A 20165-nucleotide genomic window follows, 5' to 3' on the forward strand; every position below is an offset into this window, starting at 1 on the left:
CACAACATGATATTTTCATTACTTTAACACACTCATTTTTTTGGTGTTACTGTTCCTTTAATTCCATGATATTAAAAGATACATGTACTATTAAGATCAGTGAATTTTGTTACAACATCACCAACTGCTGGTCACTCTGACCAGTGACCACCAAATAGTCAAGGAAGTTGTCAGGAGAAAAAAACAGGCAGCTCTGATGTTCTTAGGAAAAAAATAGAAACCTTTCTCAAATCTTCCCTAAGCAGAAAAACATCAGAGCAGCCTCTTTCTTTCTCCTGACAACCTCCTTGACTACTTGGTGGCCAGAAAGACGTTGTGTTAACAAAATAATTCCTGTAAACAGTACATGTATCCTTTAATATCTTGGAATTAAAAAAAATAATAAATGTACATTGCAAAAGTGCTTAGAATAGCACCCTCATCAATTTTACATTCACTTACTTTTAAGGTTTACTTTAGGGATGCACCCATTCCACTATTTTTGATTCGGCGGAACCCCCGAATCCTTTACAAAAGATTCGGCCGAATACTGAACCGAATCCTAGTTAGCATATGCAAATTAGGGGTGGTAAGTGGAAACATTTTTTACTTCCTTGTTTTGTGACAAAAAGAGGTGCATCCCTAGTTTACTTATCCTTTAACCATTATTTTGCAGTAGACTTAAGGTACGAAGATCCAAATTATGGAAAGATCCAACTGGAAAACCCCAGGTCCTGAGCATTCTGGATAACAGGTCCCATACCTGTATAATAGGTTGTTTATGCATGCAGCTTGTTAGTGTACTGACTCCAAAAGAGGCACACGGTCAGACCAAGAAACATATGTTACTGTACACACTTCTACCTTTATGGTGGTGTTACTAAAGGCAAAGGCAACTTATAAATATGGTATATATTAATATAGTAATGCTGTTCACCAAGTGATTGGATAAAGCTCACACTGCTTGGAATCACCCAACAGACAAACAAACAAATAGAATGAACGTATATTTATTTGTACAAAATATATGACAAGTCTACAAATCTCCTTATAAACATTATGTACATTCTTGATAAGAAAAAAATGGCAGCCAGGTTCATGAAGAAAGTCCTATTTGATATAGCAATGGGCAGGTCCTAAATGAGCCAAACTCCCTGTGCAGTAAACATAATGCCCTGTGTACACCCCATGGAAATATTACATGGTTAGAATTAAATGTATCAATATTATTTTTTTGCTCCGTTACATTATGTAAAGATGTTAGAGGGCTATCCTGTGCTTTAAGCACTGTTTTTGGTTAAACCGGCAGCTCCTTATCCTGCTATCCAGCTCAATGTTCTGATTGGCCCCCTGAAAAAAATGCATTTGGTACCATAGGTAAATGTGTCTGTCCTATTATTTACACAGGATATAGTGATTAGGGTATAGAGAAACAGATTTTATACTACTGTAGAATGTCAACAACCATTTAAAATGAGTGACCCCCTATTCCCATAATGTGCTTAAAGCCTGCGTTGTAGCAATGGAGTGTACTGTAAGCACTGAGTACTGTGTTGTAGCAATGGGGAGTACTATAAGCACTGAGTACTGTGTTGTAGCAATGGGGAGTACTGTAAGCACTGAGTACTGTGTTGTAGCAATGGGGAGTACTGTAAGCACTGAGTACTGTGTTGTAGCAATGGGGTGTCCTGTAAGCACTGAGTACTGTGTTGTAGCAATGGGGAGTACTGTAAGCACTGAGTACCTAGAATGACTTGAGTATTAAAAAATCTCTAACTATAACCTCAAAACCCCAAGTGTACTACTAGCCTGAGAGAGGGCAACTGGGCTGGAGAAAGAAGGACAGTACATGAGTCTAGTTCATTCACATGGCTTTATCTCACACTACTACAAAGCAACAGCTCATGTAAGTTTGAGAGGAAGAAAGTTTATCCTTGCTGACCAGTATTCCTAAAACAAAAGTGCAAGGCCATACAGGGGGTTGTTTACTTTTAAATTTACTTTCAGTATGATGCAGGGAGGGACAGTTTGCCACTGGTCTTCATATTTTGTGGGTTTTGGATTGTTTTGGCTTTTTGTTCAGCAGTTCACTCCAGTCTGAAATAGCAACTGGTCGATAGGATGCAGCTTACCCTAGCAACCAGGCAGTAGTTTGAATGAGAGAATGGGATAAGTAAAAATGTAACAATTAAATAATAGTCTCACAGAGTTTTTTTTGTTCCTAGGGTCAGTGACCCCCATTATTACACACACACACTCTCTAAATACGGATCTCTGTTGTATATAGTAGTGATCTCACTAACTCTGCTTTCTAGAGTTAGAATTATTCAGTATCTAGGATCAGTGATCATGGCAACACAAAAGCAGAATGATCTGTTCAGGGCCTCTTTTCTCCCAGACTGTAAACCCTTCGCTTGGTTGCTAGGGTAACTGACTCTAAGGATTAGATATAGATATTAAATATATAGCTACTGAAACATCATTATTTTGTTGTCATGTTGCATTTGAGCACTGGCAATATTTAGAATAAATCTCATTCTTTTACTTTTGCTCCCTGCCTACAGCTTCTATAAAGGTTTTACTGTTATAGCCACAGACCCTACCATGCCACATACTACTTCATAGTGTGAATTGTGTAAATGGGTGAAGAGTAACAAATAGCCACACCATTAGTACACATACCCTGATAACCAGAAAGAAAGACAATTCAGCACCCAAAATGCCTCAAACTGAGCGTGTTCAAATTTGGTCACTCTGAAAGTAAATACATTCCTACAGAACGAATGGAAGCAGCTGCATAATGGACTAATTGTTGCATACCTACTAATTTAAACCAAATGGAGGAGGCTGCATGGCTACAGAACTAATGGAGGAGGCTGAATGGCTACAGAACTAATTGAGGAGGCTGAATGGCTACAGAACTAATTGAGGAGGCTGCATGGCTACAGAACTAATGGAGAGGGCTGCATGGCTACAGAACTAATAGAGGAGGCTGAATGGCTACAGAACTAATGGAGAGGGCTGCATGGCTACAAAACTAATGGAGAGGGCTGCATGGCTACAGAACTAATGGAGGAGGCTGTATGGCTACAGAACTAATGGACGCAGCTGCATAATGGACTAATTGTTGCATACCTACAAATCTAAACCAAATGGAGGAGGCTGCATGGCTACAGAACTAATGGAGGAGGCTGCATGGCTACAGAACTAATGGAAGAGGCTGCATGGCTACAGAACTTATGGAGGAGGCTGCATGGTTATAGAACTAAAAGAGGAGGCTGCATGGCTACAGAACTAATGAAAGCAGAATATAAATGTGTTTCTGTGTGTAACAGCATTATACAGTATATATTGTACACAAGGGTAAAACCCATTTGAGGATAGAAGAATAAAGCTTTATCTATAAGGCACCACTGTGATGGCAAAATGAGTAAGAAATGGAGTATTACCTGGCACAATTTTCAATGAAAATAAATATTTTAGTCAACTTTAAGAGAGCAAAACATGTAATGCTGCCACTGCAAGTGTGTTTGGGAATATATCAGTGAGATAAACGAGTCTGTGAGTGGCTACAGATGGCAATGACTCTAGGCAGAGAACGTGGTAATGTGAATGGAAAATCCTTGAATCCCTTTTATGTTATTTAGCCATAGCCATAACGCTCAGATACATTCTGATCACTGGGAGTGAACTGGCCACTTAACTTCATCAGCAATTTCACTACAAGGCCGGCCTGTTTGGAGACAGAGAAAGAGATGTAAGTCACAGAGCACAAAGGCATTGCTGTAAAACACTGTCTAGAGCAGAAACAATCTCTACCTGAGTGATTTCACCACTGAGCCTTTCCTGCTCCATTAAATTGCCATTGGTCAGCATGAATCAGACTAGTAGTAACTCCGTAAACGAGTAACAACTTTTTCCTAAACAGATTAGTATCCAGAACCCAAGCAAATACTATTGGCTCAGAAAATACAGGCTCATAGTATAAGTCTGCAGAGCTACCAGCCACTTTCCGAGGTTTCTTATGGTTACAACAATATTTACGATAAAAACCCACTAGCTGTACACAATCATATACAGGGTAAATCCCCGCATCTTGCCACTTACCTGCTTGGTGTGAACAATAAAACTCATTTTATTTCCAATACTATGAATCTGAAAGCAGGTATCGGCATCTCCCAACTGCCACATGAAGCAGCCAAACTTGAGACTGATGAGCAGGGCCTGCAAACACACAAAGGCATGTGAAATGTCAGTGCTCTGGGTTGTCTTATTGAACATGATCAAATGGCTATTTAATATCGGTTATTGACTCGTTAGAAAATAACTTTAGCACATGGTGGAAGGGGTTCTATGGTGGATTTTAGCATTACACGGATGCAGGGATTCAAACGACTACAATGTATAGTGCACTACTTTGTAAATGAAATATTCCAGCTATATAATCGAAGACAGAGAAAATGGGGGCACAGCAAATCTGCAGGTATGTATTTCTGAGCAGAATTATAAGCGTCCATGCTGCTTCTATCTTCCTGATTATGGGACCTGTTATCCAAAATGCTCAGGACCTGGGGTTTTCTGGATAACGGATCTTTCCATAATTTGGATCTTCATACGTTAAGTCTACTAGAAAATCATGTAAACATTAAATAAACCCAATAGGCTGGTTTTGATTTCCATAAGGATTAATTATATCTTAGTTTGGATAGAGTACAAGGTACTGTTTTATTATTACAGAGAAAAAGGAAATAATGTTTAAAAATTTGGATTTTTTTGATAAAATGGAGTCTATGGGAGATGGCCTTTCTGTAATTCAGAGCTTTCTGGATATCGTGTTTCCAGATATACAGATAACGGTTCCCATAACTGTACTCTATTCCTGATTGTAACAGCACTATTAATTATGCCCACAAGATGGTGCTGGCCCATGATAGAAATCATCGAAAAAAAATCTCAGGACACAGGAGCAGAGCAATTGCAAAAAAAAAGGATAAGTAAACCTTTTAAACAAGTGAAAATTGATGAGAACTTTTGCACATTCATTATTTATTTTCTTTTTCTCCCCAAAATATTAAAGGATTCATGTACTGTTAAATGAATGAATTTTGTTACAACAGCGCCACCTGCTGGTCAGTTTTCAACCAGTCTGACCACCAAGTAATCAAGGAAGTTGTCAGGAGAAAGAAAGAGGCTGCTCGGATGTTCTTCTGCTTAGGAAAAAAATCTTTCCTAAGCAGAAGAACATCAGAGCAGCCTCTTTCTTTCTCCCAATAACTTCCTTGACTACTTGGTGGTCAGACTGGTTGGAAACTGACCAGAAGTGGCGCTGTTGTAACAAAATTCATTCATTTAACAGTACATATGCAGGAGTCGGCCAGAACCCGGACCTGCTGGCACAGATCTTTACTGCTAAAGGGCTGTGGTTGCCTTGGGGGGGAAATTAATGTAAATTGCAAAAGTTCTTAGAATAGCACTCTCATTCATTTTACATTCACTTATTTTACTTATCCTTTAAGCAGGCTTAGTGTCCCCCTGTATGCAGCTGCCTTTTTTTTACCTTAGTTTCTAAATTCAGTAGATGCAGTCCCTTGATGTTGACGCCAACGTAGACTCGAATGACTTTGTGGCTGCTGGAACTCCCTTTGGTATAGATCTGTCCGGTGAAGAACGCGGCTCCGTAGGTGGGGATATCCCAGCAATTCTGAAGGAACATGCGCTGCAGATGGTGCATCTCTTTGCTTATTCCTTCACTCGTACTCACATTCTGAACAGACACAACACACAACTTACTGTACTGTTACTCAGAGTACACTCACTTGCTTTATGCCATTTGTACAATATAAACCTCAGGGCCCATGGTAGTGTTTACACTTAAAGGAGAACTAAACCCTAAGAAAGAATATGGCCAAAACTGCCATATTCTATATATTGAACTTATTGCACCAGCCTAAAGTTACAAGTAGAAAATGAGGTTGTGGCCTGCAATATAAGCTGATGACAAGGCTGATTATTAAATTCTGATGCTAATTGCATTGATTTCTGTGCTGCCATGTTGTTCTTTGTATTAATTACTAATCAGCCTTATATTGTGACATTTATATTCTATGTGTAATATATATTGTGAGTGGGTCCCTAAGCTCAGTAAGTGACAGCAGCACAGAGCATGTGCAGTGAACCAGCAGAAAAGAAGATGGGGAGCTACTGGGGCATCTTTAGAGGCACAGATCTTTACTGCTAAAGAAGAATTTCTCGACCTGCACCCAACCCTAACCCGCACCCTCCCAATCTGCACCCGGCCGTTGCTGGCCCTCTAATTATACATTTCGGCGTCGGAAGCGTTAGGCTGATTTTGTGCAGGAGTCGTCCTGAACCCGGACCTGCTGGTTTACCCGCGAGTTTCAGGCCAGCCAGCACATCACTATTGGGCTGGTACAGAAGCCCAAAACATAATGTACCATTTCTAGCTACTTATTTAGTTAAGTTTTAGTTCTCCTTTAAGGCATTATTAATGGCTTTAATCGAGAGATGCCCAACCATTCAATGATATGAATCCTCCCTGGTGAATATACAATACCCATATAGCGGGGTTATTCCTCTAATAAACATCTGTTTATAGAGCAGGAATAACCCCGGCGTGTGTGTGTGTGTGTGCGTGCGTGTGTAAAGAATATTTAATGAGATATTTTGTGAGTCATCTGATGAGTTGGAAGGCTGACCCTAATATTTATGCCTTAGCAACTAGTGGAATTTCACAGGACAGTGTTCAAGAACTCTAGCCCTTTAAATACTGATGTAAAAGTCACAGGATCAGATTTATATCAGTGACACATATTTATAGGCACAAAATGTTTATTTTTGTTTTAATCAAATTAATATTTATGGACATGATGTACCAAATTCACTAGCAAGATATGGACGTGGGTTATAAAACCAGTTACAAGTCCAGGAAACTTACCATTGCACATTTATCAAGGGTCGAATTTCAAACTCATGTGAGTTTTTTAAAACTACCATGAACTCGAAATTCGACCAATCTAAATTCATTATAAAATTCATATCTTTTTAACTCGGGTGAATAGGGTCAACCTGAAAACTCGAATCCAATTTGAAATTTAAAAACTCAATTCAATGTCAGGAAGGCTTCAAACAACTCCGAATTGATCCCTGGACGTCTCCCATTGACTAAACAGCAATTCGGCAGGTTTTAGGTGGTGAGTAGTCAAATTTGAGTTCTTAAAGGGCAGAGAATTATAAATCTTGAAAATCCAATTTGATTTTTTTTTTTTGAAAACGAAAAGACAATAACAACAAAGTCTAATTTCACATGTAGTGTTTTGAAACAAATGTATTTCAGTTGGTGGAGGAACGACCAATAATACCTGTGACTCATGTCAGTCATGTTATTACAAACCATCAGCCTGAAAACACTTAAATGTGCATTTTTGGCCCCCATTTACAGTTTCCATACAAATCAATAACAGGAGGTTGAGGCTTTAAATATTGGCCCCCTTTTTTCTTATAGCTCCATATTAGTCTTGACAAGTTATAATGAGAAAATGTTAATGAGCTTTGACTCAATAAAATAGGGCTCAATGACAAAGTGCAGGGCATGGTGCAAACTGCAAAAAATTTTGCACTACAATATGGAGTAAGAGCTGCTCTTCTCTCCATCATAAGAGGTGGGCTGGAGTGTAGCCAAAGCTTATCCCAAAACCCTAAAAATACCCTACACTTAAACTAACTTGTAGTGATGTAGGACTGACCCAAAGCCCGTGTGTCGGTTCAGGCCGACTTCTACACGACGTTTGTGGGTCACAGACAGTTGCAGGCTGAACGTTAGCCTCCAGCCACTCCGCCCACGACCTTCAACTGCCCCACTTCTGTCTGGATGTGTACCTTTAATATACCCGCGCCGGCGTACCCTGCACCCTTCCGTGCCGTTGGGGAGGGCATGGAAATATATATATATATGAGAATGCACCGCGTTAAGAGTTTTTGTGCGAGTTCTCCATTTTTGGGTCAGGGTCTGTTAGTCAATTAAAATCACCACTACCTTGTTCCCAGCAGCATTACACTCTACACCTAGAGGCACATTTATCAAAGGTTGAATTTCGAATTCATGCAAGTTTTTAAAAACTGCCCTAAACTCCCATAAATTCGAAATACGACCAAATCGAAATTTATTAATAAAATCTATTTTTTTTAAACTCGGATGAATTAAATCTCCCTGAAAAATCTGATTAAATTCTAATTGAATTCTATTTGAATTTTAAAAACTCGATTCGAGTTTATTTCTCAGAAAAAAACGTGAACGTCAGGAAGGCTGCAAACAACTCCAAATTGATCCCTGGACCTCTCCCAGCAATTTGGAAGGTTTTAGGTGGTGAATAGTTGAATTCGAGTATGATAAATCTTGAAAATCAAATTTTTTTTTAAAAAAGAAAACTCGAATCGTTTGACCATAAATGTGATAATTCAAATTTATAATTTTCAATTTGACCCTTGATAAATCTGCTCCCTAATGCAGGATGTTTGAAGTCCAGTGCAAGGTGCAGCAATGCCTTAGACAAAGTAGATGACCCCTAATTTCTTTGTCCCCCCACCCCACTTTACTTCCCTAAACTAAAGCATGTGTGTACAAGTGCTATTATTTGACTATAATAATCTAGTTTATACAATGTAATACATCCCTCCTGATAGAAGCAGTAAACCTCCCCAATAAAACTACTTTTCGGTGACTTCTAAGTTCTACACAAATGGAGAGTTTGATGAATAGACATTACATACCTTATACTCATGCAGTATACGATTGGTCCAGTGAGGTGCCTTACTCTTTACTTTGGTGATTGGGACAATGGATTTTAGATTTTCTTCACTGAAAAGGTTCAGAAAATTCAGAGTTAAATCAATGAGGACCAATCAGAGGCCTCTGCTCAGAGAACTCAGCCAATATAAGATGCACTCACTTTAAGAAACCCTGTTTGTGCTTCTTGCTCTCATAATTGCCATAGACAATCTGCAGGAGAAGGCTGGCCAATGTGATCAGCTTGGCATCAGGCGCCGGGTAGAAACCTTTTAAAAGGTTGTATCTTGCTTCATCAAACAGAATGAGTATTGCCAGCGGCTCTTCAATCTTTTTGTCCCAAAAAAAGATAGAGTAATGGTATGATAAATATGCTTTAGACAAAAGAACTCCATCCCCACACCCAGAAACAGATCAAAGCACCACTTTATCATGCAGAGTGCTACACACAGCTTGCTAGCATGACATATTCATAAAGGGGAAGTTCACCTCAAGACGTAGATAGGAGTTGCAATTTGACTTCATTGTTTGCGGATTTTAAATCAATGTATTTATTTAGGTCGACATCTCTCAGATGTGGAATTCAGTCTTATATTTGGTTGCTAGGACTAATTCACTCTAGAAACAAGGCAGCAGCTTGAAACTCAGAATGAGAGTTTAGCCAAAAGATAAACCGATGCCTCACAGTCAGTCGGTGACCCCCAACAACAAACTTGGAAGGTTACTAAATTAAAGGCAATATCATCTAACTGACGGGTTGTTTGGATTAGGTCCATAACATATTCAAATGTAATGGTGAATTTTCCTTTAATTACTACCTGAGAATGTCATTATATCCTCATTCCTCTGTTTTACCATTCAGCTCTTTAGAGGAAAGATTGTGTTACCTTCTTCTCAACATCTAGTTGCAGCTTCACATCCCTCCTTAGGAAGAGCTGCGGGGTCTCCCTTTGGGGATCCAGGTTTGTCAGCTCCGAAACTATCTCTGCCCAGTCTCTTATGTGCTGCAAGGGTTTGTGAAAAGGCTTCAACTGGAGACCTTAGAAACATGTTGAAAATGTTGAAATAATTAAAAACGTATGCGGTTCATAGAGAACTAAAACATTTTTGCCTTTATACAACTGATGAACATCTTAGATAAGTATACAAAATGTCCTTCCAGATTAGATTCTGCCAAGCTTTTTAGGATTGGTGCACTAGGATAAATCCATGTGGATGGGGCAACCATACTACTGTTTGTTTGTAATGTTTTAAGGGTTTTTGTAGCCTTATTAAAGGGGTTGTTCCCTTTTCCATAAACTTTTAGTATGTTATAGAATGGCCAATACTAAGAAACTTTTCAATTGATTGTCATTATTTATTTTTGATTATTTTTTTTTAATTATTTGCTTTTTTGTTCTGACTCTTTCAAGCTTTCAAATAGGGGTCAATGATCCCATCTAAAAAAAAATCTTTTTCTGTAAGGCTACAAATGTATTGTTATTGCTACTTATTATTACTCATCTTTCTATTCAGGCCTCTCCTATTCATATTCCAGTCTCTTATTCAAATCAATGCATGGTTGCTAGGGTCATTTGGTCCGTATCAACTAGGGATGCAGCTAATCCAGGATTCCGTTCTCGATTCGGGCAGGATTCCGCAGAATTCTTATGCCGGGCCGAACCAAATCCAAATTTGCATATGCAAATTAGGAGCAGGGAGACTTTTTGTCACAAAACAAGGAAGTAAAAATGTTTTTCCCCTTCCCACCCCTGATTTGCGTATGCAAATTAGGATTCAGTTTCGTATTCAGTCAAATCTTTCACAAAGTATTCTGGGGTTCGCTCGAATCCAAAATAGTGGATTCGGTGCATCCCTAGTATCAACCAGATTGCGGACATTGCAAACTAGAGAACTTCTGAATAAAAAGCTAAATAACTCAAAAACCACAAATAAAAACCAATTGCAGATGGTCTCACTGCAGAATATCACTCTCTGTATCATACTAAAGGTGAACAACCCCTTTAAGTTAACTTTTAAGTATGATGCAGAGAGTGATATTCTGAGACAATTTGCAATTGGTTTTAATTTTTATTATTTGTGGTTTTTGAGTTATTTAGCATTTTACTCAGCAGCTCTTCAGTTTGCAATTTCAGCAATCTGGTGGCTAGGGTCCAAATGACTCCAGTAACCATGCACTGATTTGAATAAGAGACTGGAATATGGATAGAAAGATTCATATTCAAGTAATAAAAAGTAGCAATAACAATACATTTGTAACCTTACAGAGAATGTGTTTTTTTAGATGGGGTCAGTGACCCCCATTTGAAAGCTGGAAAGAAGTCAGAAGAAATAGGCAAATAATTAAAAAACTATAAAAAATAAAACCTAATTGAAAAGCCATTCTATAACATATTAAAGGAGACATATAGGATAAATGAAAACCCCCTAATTTTGTAGGCAATTATAAGTAATATATGGTGTTGTTTTAACATGGTGCTAAAAATGAATATTATCTTTAAAAACAGCCCCTTTATTAGAGCTCCCTATTGATGTTCACTGATCCCTGTCTGTGTTTCAAATGAGGGGTGGGCGTGTCCTAACAGTCCCTGCCGGAAGCACAGTAGGAGGGGGACAGCCAATCACAGCCCTACAGTCACACAAGAACAGACAGGCTTCGGTTCCCTATCAGGTCCTGCTAGCTGCTGATTGGTTCCTGTCCTACAGTGCAGTGAATTGAGAGTCGCCGGCTCCCCTGCACAGCCTGGGAATTCAGGGAGCAGGAAGTGGAAGAGAAGGGAGGGATTATTAGGGTTTTTGCAGAAATATTCAATAAATCAGCCTGAAACACTGCTTTTTTAAGCACAATTCTTCTATATCTAAATGAGTATAACACACTGATACATCCTCATTTTTTACACAAAATGTCTCCTTTAAAAGTTAAATTAAACACACTCTATTGAGAAAACCATTCTCCTGGAAGTACAGATACCATTACTGGTATATCACATAAGAGTATAAAGCTCCTTACTGATATTCTCAGAACAGATCCATATAGTAAAGTACTGCTGGGTCTCTTGTGAAAGCCGCATCCCCTCCATAATCTGCTGCACTGTATTGTTGTTCCCGTGCTTCAGTTCCACAGAGCGGTATGAGCCGTCCATTCTATAGATTTTCACTTTTTCATACTGATTCAGAGACATGAAATAAATGATAGCGTGTGAGACAGAAACACGGCCAACCCAAGTGTGACTTCCACTCCCACATATTACACATTTATCCCGTGTCTCATTTCTAGAGGCGCAAGAAGCAAAGTTTTGGGTGACTCATGTCCAATGGGATAGCACACAAAAAAGAACCAATAGCAGAGAACGTACAGGCTTATTAACGGAATCCTTAAGAAGCGTGACTGTCTCTTCCCACTTGTTCTGCTTATTCTCCTCACAGATGTCTAGTGGAGATCGTCCTTGCTGATCACAAATGTGCTGTTGAGACACAGTGAAGAGGAAACCGTTAAAGGCCAAAAGCTATATGGTCATCATCATTATCAATTCCCAACCAGGCCTAAACTGCAGTGAATCTATTCTGCATCATTATCTCAGATATGACCTTCAAACGGTCTAAAGCATTGACTGGGAATTCAATATAATGTTCTCTGCAATCGTTTAGCTGAACGAGCCGCTGCAGAGATCATTTACAGATATGATACAATGGCAATGCTGTTTGTTTGTTCCTGCATTCTAGGAAGACGAATATCTCCGAATGGAAGAATATTCTGACATTATAGACATACAGTTTTTACAGGACATTATAATTACAGGCATGGGATACATTAACTAGAAACCTGTTATTCAGAAAGCTCTGAATTATGGAAAGGTCGTCTCCCATAGACTCCATTTTATTCGAATGATCCGAAGTTTTAAAATTGATTTCCCTTTTCTCTGTAATAATAAAACAGTACATTGTACTTGATCCCAACTAAGATATAATTAATCCTTATCGGAAGCAAAACCAGCCTATTGGGTTTATTTAATGTTTACATGATTTTCTAGTAGATTTAAGGTAGGATCCAAATTATGGAACGATCGCTTATCCGGAAAACCCCAGGTCCTGAGCATTCTGGATAACAGGTCCCATATCTGTACAGGCATTGGTCTAACCTGTTCCCAGCATTCGCAGGTGTTACATGGCACAACACTAATAGCAGGGGAACGTGAGTTTGATTTCAGTACCTGCAACAGTGAGGAAGTCCCTTCATCTACATGAGCCTCAGGTACCAAACCTTAGATAATGGATTGTTATTAGAATAAAAGTGCCCAAAACAATGTGAACTACTGTATAAAGTAGTGTTGCTTGGAGCAATCCATTGTCTGGTAATCTTGTGACTATTTTATTTTTCTTATTTATATCCAGTCACTTATATAAATCATCACTTCCATCTAAGCAACATATCCAAAATACAATCATTTATCACCCAAGATGCTGCCAAAATTCTTATTCACTCTCTCGTCATATCACGTCTAGACTACTGTAATTCTCTTTTAACTGGCCTTCCCCACCAGAGACTGTCACCTCTCCAGTCCATAATGAACACTGCTGCGAGGCTCATACACCTCAGCAAACGCTCCTCCTCTGCCACTCCTACCTTTCAGAATTAAATTCAAATTAATGACCTTGACATTCAAAGCACTTCATAACTCTGCCCCATCCTACATCTCTGAACTCATCTCTAGATACTCACCCAACCGCTTACTACGCTCCTCTACTGACCTGCTACTCAACTCTTCTCTCATTACCTCCTCACATGCTTGCATTCAAGACTTTGCAAGGGCTGCACCCCTTCTCTGGAACCCTCTCCCATGGTCTGTCCGACTTTCTCCCAACCTTTCTGCTTTCGAAAGATCTCCTAAAACTAGGGATGCACCGAATCCAGGATTCGGTTCGGGATTTGGCCTTTTTCAGCAGGATTCGGCCGAATCCTTCTGCCCGGCTGAACCGAATCCTAATTTACAGGAAAATCGCGTGACTTTTGTCACAAAACAAGGAAGTAAAAAATGTTTCTCCTTCCCACCCCTAATTTGCATATGCAAATTAGGATTCGGATTCGGTATTCGGCCGAATCTCTCGCTAAGGATTCGGGGGTTCAGCCGAATCCAAAATAGTGGATTCGGTGCATCCTTACTTAAAATGCACTTCTTTAGAGAAGCCTACCCGCACTCTGCTTAACTACCAAATGCAATGCCACATACAGTATTACATCTCTCACCTAGTTAAAGGAAAACTATACCCCCCAAACAATGTAGGTCTCTATAAAAAGATATTGCATAAAACAGCTCATATGTAAAATCCTGCTTCATGTAAATAAACCATTTTCATAATAATATACTTTTCTAGTAGGATGTGCCATTGGGTAATCATAAATAGAAAATTGCCATTTTAAAAAATAAGGGCCGCCCCCTGGGATCGTAGGATTCACTGTACTCACAAACATACCAACAAACCATACATGTTAGGTCACATGAGCCAATTAACAGACAGAGTTGTGTCTTTTGCTTCCACACTTCTTCCTGTTAGAGTTAGAGTTGAAGTATTTCTGGTCAGGTGATCTCTGAGGCAACACACAGACCATCACGAAATGGTGGCTCAAGGCAAGAGATGTAAAAGGGCAATATTTACTTAAATATATATTCCAGTTTGGTAAGATTCTTTAATATGCCACATAATATGATATGAACTATCTGTTGCTTAAGTGTTCATTTTGGGGGTATAGTTTTCCTTTAATTCTGATCTTGCCCACTCCCACACCTTGGAGGTCATTTATAAAGTTCGCGCAGCGCATATTTTTCGCAAATGGTTGTATTGCGCATGTTTTTTGCTGAGCGCTAATATATTGCACTGCTCTGCCCGTCTTTCCGGTTTTTGCGAATTCGCAGTGTGAATAAATTTTCGCAAATGGCGCGCAAATGAGACAGGAGTTTGCGCGAGCGCACCCAATGTGCGAGGTTGTTGTGCGCGAAAATAGCGTTAAATTCGCAGTTTGCAAAACTGTTTTGCGAATATTTTATCCGCCACCAAAGTTGTGGCGTAATTGAGTCGCAGAGTGTGCGCATAAAGATTCGCAATTTGCGAATTGTGACATATTTATAAAGCCCCTTTAGACATTCGCATTGTGAATAAAAAATTTGCAATTCTGTATGCACCCTCTTATTCAGCTTTATAAATATAACCATGCGCAGGGCAAATATATTCACTATGCGAACCAATCTGCCCTGCGCGAACTTTATAAATGACCCCCCATATGTTCTATGCATGTAATTAATGTGATTTAGTTGTATAAACACATTTACTTTACAACGCTGCAAAATATACTGGCGCTATATAAATGTTAATAATAATTAATAATAATAATATTCGTACGGCTTTGGATTATGGTAGGAATTCTATGTCCACCTAGTGGCCGATATATGAAAGTTCGTAGAACATTCGTTTCCCCAATCGTACTTTTTAGCGCAAACCAACAAATCGTTCGTATAGTTAATTAATGCACTATTTTTTTGTAATTTATCAAGTGTAAAAAAACATAAAATCGAAAAATACAAAAGTATGGTAAATTGCAAAGTAAAATACCGGCCAGGTTGGCAACCCTAGTTGTAAGTGACTATTTTCCAAGGAATTATTGCATTCATTGTACTTTTTGTTTTTTATTCCATACATTATTAACATGTTAGAACACAAACTCACCCGGTCTGTCTCTTGATGGTTGAGGAGGATCTGTACGATTTCAGCATGTCCTCCACCAGCAGCAAAATGAAGAGGGGAGCTGAGTTGTCCATTTAACAGGTTAGGGTTGCATTTTCCTTTCTCTAACAACATGCTTGTTGCTTCTACTTTCCCATACCTGGTACACATAAAGAGAACAACTAAAATCCTGTCACATGACCTTATGTGAACAGTTTCCTGGGGCTGCATGAAGAGCTCTTTAGACATCATTATAAGAACAATACTGTAAGAGAGACATAAGTACTGGAACAAGGCCTTTTCCCAGATCACAACAATAACCTGGAAGGGGAAGGTACTGGCCAAGCAGTAGTGTTGAGAGAATCTGTCCCGTTTCGACTCGCCGAAATTTCGTGAAACGCATTGAAGTTATTGGGCGTTTTAACCCACTACAAGTGCATTAAAGTCAATGGCCATTTTTTGCTATGGTGACTTTTTTGTCCTAATGCATTAAAATCAATGGCCATTTTTTTCTTATGGCGACTTTTTTTTGTCCTTATGCATTAAAGTCAATTTGTGTTTTTTCTTATGGCGATTTTTTTGTCCTAATGTATTAGGGCTTTAGCACACGGGCAGATTCGGGGAGATTAAGTTGCCTCCCCGAACTGCCTTCCCCTTGTTAAAGTGAAAAATCGCCTGCGAAAATGCACTTGCAGCGCTACAATTTCCGAAGTTGCACGAAGTTTCCTTGTGAGGCAACTTCGGAAATCGAAGTGTAGCGAGTGCATTGCCGCAGGTGATTTTTCATTGTAGCAGGCGGAAGGCAGTTCGGGGAGAGTGTCTCCCCGAAGAAGAGGCGATTAGTCGCCAGACGACTAAATCTCCCAGAATCTGCCCGTGTGCTAAAGCCCTTAAAGTCAATGGTCCTTTTTTCTTATCCTAATGCATTAAAGTCAATGGCCGTTTTTCTTATGGCGACTTTTTTGTCCTAAGGCATTGAAGGGCAGAGACACATGGTCAGATTTGGAGAGATTTACATTCTAGCCTGCAGGAAGGCAGTTCGGGGAGATTAATCGCCCCAAAGAAGAGGAGATTTGTCGCCGGGCGACTAATCTCCCCAAATCTCACCGCGTGTCTCTGCCCTTAAAGTCAATGGGCGTTTTTCCTTATGGCGACTTTTTTGTCCAAATGCATTAAAGTCAATGGGCGTTTTTTTCGCTGCAAATTTTTCGACCTCAGTTTTTTGTGAAAGAATTCGCACATGGCGAAATTTGGAATTTCGCTGCGAATCCATGGCTGGCGAATAACTTCTCTCATCACTACCAAGCAGTATCGAAAGGAAACATTTATAATAGCGGTGTCTGTATTGCTGAAATGAGTTAAAAGACTGCTTTCTGCAGTTGTTTAGCTAAAAAGAATCTCTCCTTGGTTCAACAATGATGAATTTAGGTGTCAAAATGCCTTTAATTTACATGTAGTGATTTCCTTTCCAATCTGCACACTATGGGAGCATCTCTGCTGTATGTGTATATAGATACAGAGGTGTAAAGAACTCACCAGCACGCATAGTGGATTGGTGCCCACTGGTCATTGTCCAGCTGGTTGACTGAAAAGCCTTCATCCAGGAGCCGACTGAGCAGGGTAGCGTCTCCTTCACAAGCGCTGCGGTGCAGAGGGAAGTCGTCCACCCACTGACGCTCTCTTATGTACAGAACAAGAGAAGACTGAGTGGAGGCAAACTAGCTACAGAAAACTCAAAATGAATATAGCTAGAAATCCTGTATGTATATGCTGAATGTTATGTACCAGCACAAAAGGGTTCAGCAATAATCAGAATGATCTGTGCCTTCAAAATGTTGCCCTGCTTGCTAACGTAAAGGGGTTGTTTACCTTTGAGTTACAGTAACTTTTAGTATGATGTAGAACATGATATTGAGACAATTTGTAATTGGTTTTCATTTTTTATTGTTAAAGGTTTTTGAGTTATTTAGCTTTTTATTCAGCAGCTCTTTAATTAGCATTTTAAGCAATCTGGTAACTAGGGTCCAAATTCCCCTAGCAACCATGCATTGATTTGAATAAAAGACTGGAATATGAATAGGAGAGGGGCTGAATAAAAAGATGAGAAATAAAAAGTAGCAATACCAATAAATGTGTAGCCTTACAGAGCATTTGTTTTTTAGATGGGGTCAGCGACACCCATTTGAAAGATGGAAAGAGTCAGATGAAAAAGGCAAATAATTATAAAACTATAAAATAAATAAATAATGAAAACCAATTAATAAGTTACTTAGAATTAGGGATGCCAGGATTTGGTTCGGGATTCGGTTTCTGAGCTGCCATGCAATGTGAATCTGAATTAATTACTACATAGCCTTTGTTTATCTGCTGTATATTGTCAGTCAGTCCCTAAACTGAGGCAACTAACAATAGCCCAGAGCGTATGCTGTAAAATCAGCAGAAAAGAAGATAGGGAGCTACTTAAGGCAACTGCTTAAATACTGTGGTACCTGCTGATACAGAAGCCCAAAACAGAAAATAGTGGATGGCATTTTCTTTTTTTGCTAATGCTCTATGGCAGTGATCCCCAACCAGTAGCTTGTGAGCAACATGTTGCTCCCTAACCCCTTGGATGTTGCTCTCAGGGTCCTCAAAGCAGGAGCTTATTTTTGAATTCCTGGCTTGGAGGCAAGTTTTGGTTGCATAAAAACCAGATGTACTGCCAAACAGAGACTCCTATAGGCTGCAAGTCCACATAGGGGCTATCAATAGCCAATCACAGCCCTTATTTGGCTCCACCCAGGAACATATTTCATGCTCGTGTTGCTCCCCAACTCTTTTTACAGCTGAATGTTGCTCATGGGTGAAAAAGGTTGGGGACCCCTGCTCTATGGAGTGGAAAGCATACCAGAAACAAAGACAACCATGTGAATAGTGAAAAAAGGGGCAGATTTATAAACACAGGTGCTAAATTGCACCAGTGCAGTTACGCATGGCAACTATTCCAGTCTTTGCTTTCATTCACTAATTCTGAGTAGTCTAATCAAAAACTACAGTAATTGCTGATTGGTTTCTACTGGTAAGTGCTATTAGCACCTATGTCAGTAATCAGTAATCTTTAGTATGTTATACTGGGAGACACGTGATAATATTTCCCCAATAAAGAAAATGTTATTTCCCATCAGGGAGGCACAGGGGGGACAGTTGTCCCGGGTCCCGCAGGGTTTTGTGTCTAAGGGGGGCCCGGCCATGCTTCACTTACTTGATTAGCCGGGCCCCCCTGCTTTCAGCGTGCTGCCAGCTTCAGAATATAAAACAGCAACTCCATTTTTCTCCTATTCTGATTCTCTGTACCCTCATTGGTTCTTTAAGGATAAGTCCTGTTAAAGCTGTACAGGGATTGAATAGGGGAATTTAGAACTTCCCCTTCAGCCTATCCAATCCCAATGCAGTATATAACTTGAAGGGGTCCTGATCTCCAGTGGATTTTAATAACTTGTGGGGGGAGGGGCTGGCCACCAATGTTTTTTTGTTTTTTTAACTTGAAGGGGTCCTGATCACCAGTGGATTTTAATAACTTTTGGGGGGTCCTGGCCACCAATAGCGTTTTACTTGCAATTTTTTTTACTTGCAGGGGGGGCCCCTGATCACCAATGGCTTTTTATAACTTGTTGGGGGAGGGGCTGGCCACCAATGTTTTTTTGTTTTTTTAACTTGAAGGGGTCCTGATCACCAGTGGATTTTAATAACTTTTGGGGGGTCCTGGCCACCAATAGCGTTTTATAACTTGTGGGGGGAGGGGGGGGTCAGGCCATCAATATTTTTTTTTACTTGCATGGGGGTACCCTGATCACCAATGCCTTTTTATAACATGGGGGGGGGGGCTTGTGACCAATGGCTTTTTATAGCTTAGGGGGGTTTAATGTTTTAGCTCTGAGGTCTGTGTGACCTTTTTACTGTGGGGTGGTCGAGATATGGGGTGGGGCTTGAAGGTGGGCTGGACCAGGAGGCCCAGAAAATGTTGCCACATGAACAGTACAGACAGGGGGAAGAAACATTGAAAAAAATACATATAAACAGCCATAGTCATAAAGATTAAGTTCCACTTGTTCAGAAAAGAGGAAGAATGAACGTACTTATCTTCCATGACGCTACTCATGCTTCTTTGCCATTTTTCTCTCTTTGGGATCTGTATCTTTGAATAATCAGGTGCTCCAAGTCCAAAGTATGGATTAATCACCACTTTATCAACCTAAAAAGAGGCACCAATCAGAACTCATGCTGACTGCTCAATTGCTGTGTATTTTCTGTTACACTATACCAAGACTGGATATAAAAACAATCCATCTTCTGAAATATGGCACATCTAGTACTCCAGATAAACAGATTCATGTACAGGTATGGGACCTGTTATCCAGAATGCTCAGGACCTGGGGTTTTCTGGATAACGGATCTTTCAGTAATTTTGCTCTCCATACCCCTGCACTCGTAAAACGTATGTGTTTGCTTCAGAAACACTACTATAGTTCATATAAACAAGCTGCTGAGCAGCAATGGCGGAAATTGAAAAAAGGCTATATGGCACAGGTTAAATAGTGGATAACAGATAACACCATTATGTTGTACAGAGCTTATCTGCTATCTGCTGTGTAACCTGAACCTTTTCTCCTTTGAATGGCTGCCCCCA

At 39.7% G+C, this 20165-nt stretch overlaps 1 protein-coding gene across 1 annotated transcript in view; it reads right to left on the reverse strand.

The window, feature by feature from the left end:
• Positions 1–973: 973 nt before the first annotated feature.
• krit1.L (KRIT1, ankyrin repeat containing L homeolog) overlaps positions 974–20165 on the reverse strand; it is a 39896-nt gene continuing 20704 nt past the window's right edge. The window contains exons 7-17 of the mRNA XM_018267310.2: positions 19615–19730; positions 17036–17179; positions 15503–15659; positions 12139–12246; positions 11793–11949; positions 9670–9821; positions 8946–9112; positions 8767–8854; positions 5537–5743; positions 4087–4203; positions 974–3712 (exon numbers count right to left, since the gene is read on the reverse strand). Coding sequence (XP_018122799.1) covers positions 3623–3712; positions 4087–4203; positions 5537–5743; positions 8767–8854; positions 8946–9112; positions 9670–9821; positions 11793–11949; positions 12139–12246; positions 15503–15659; positions 17036–17179; positions 19615–19730 — 1503 coding nt within the window. The 3' untranslated portion in view covers positions 974–3622. The remainder of the gene's footprint in view (positions 3713–4086; positions 4204–5536; positions 5744–8766; positions 8855–8945; positions 9113–9669; positions 9822–11792; positions 11950–12138; positions 12247–15502; positions 15660–17035; positions 17180–19614; positions 19731–20165) is intronic.

The sequence above is a fragment of the Xenopus laevis genome, chromosome 6L, assembly GCF_017654675.1.
Source record: "Xenopus laevis strain J_2021 chromosome 6L, Xenopus_laevis_v10.1, whole genome shotgun sequence".
In the NCBI taxonomy this organism is placed as follows: Eukaryota; Metazoa; Chordata; class Amphibia; order Anura; family Pipidae; genus Xenopus; species Xenopus laevis.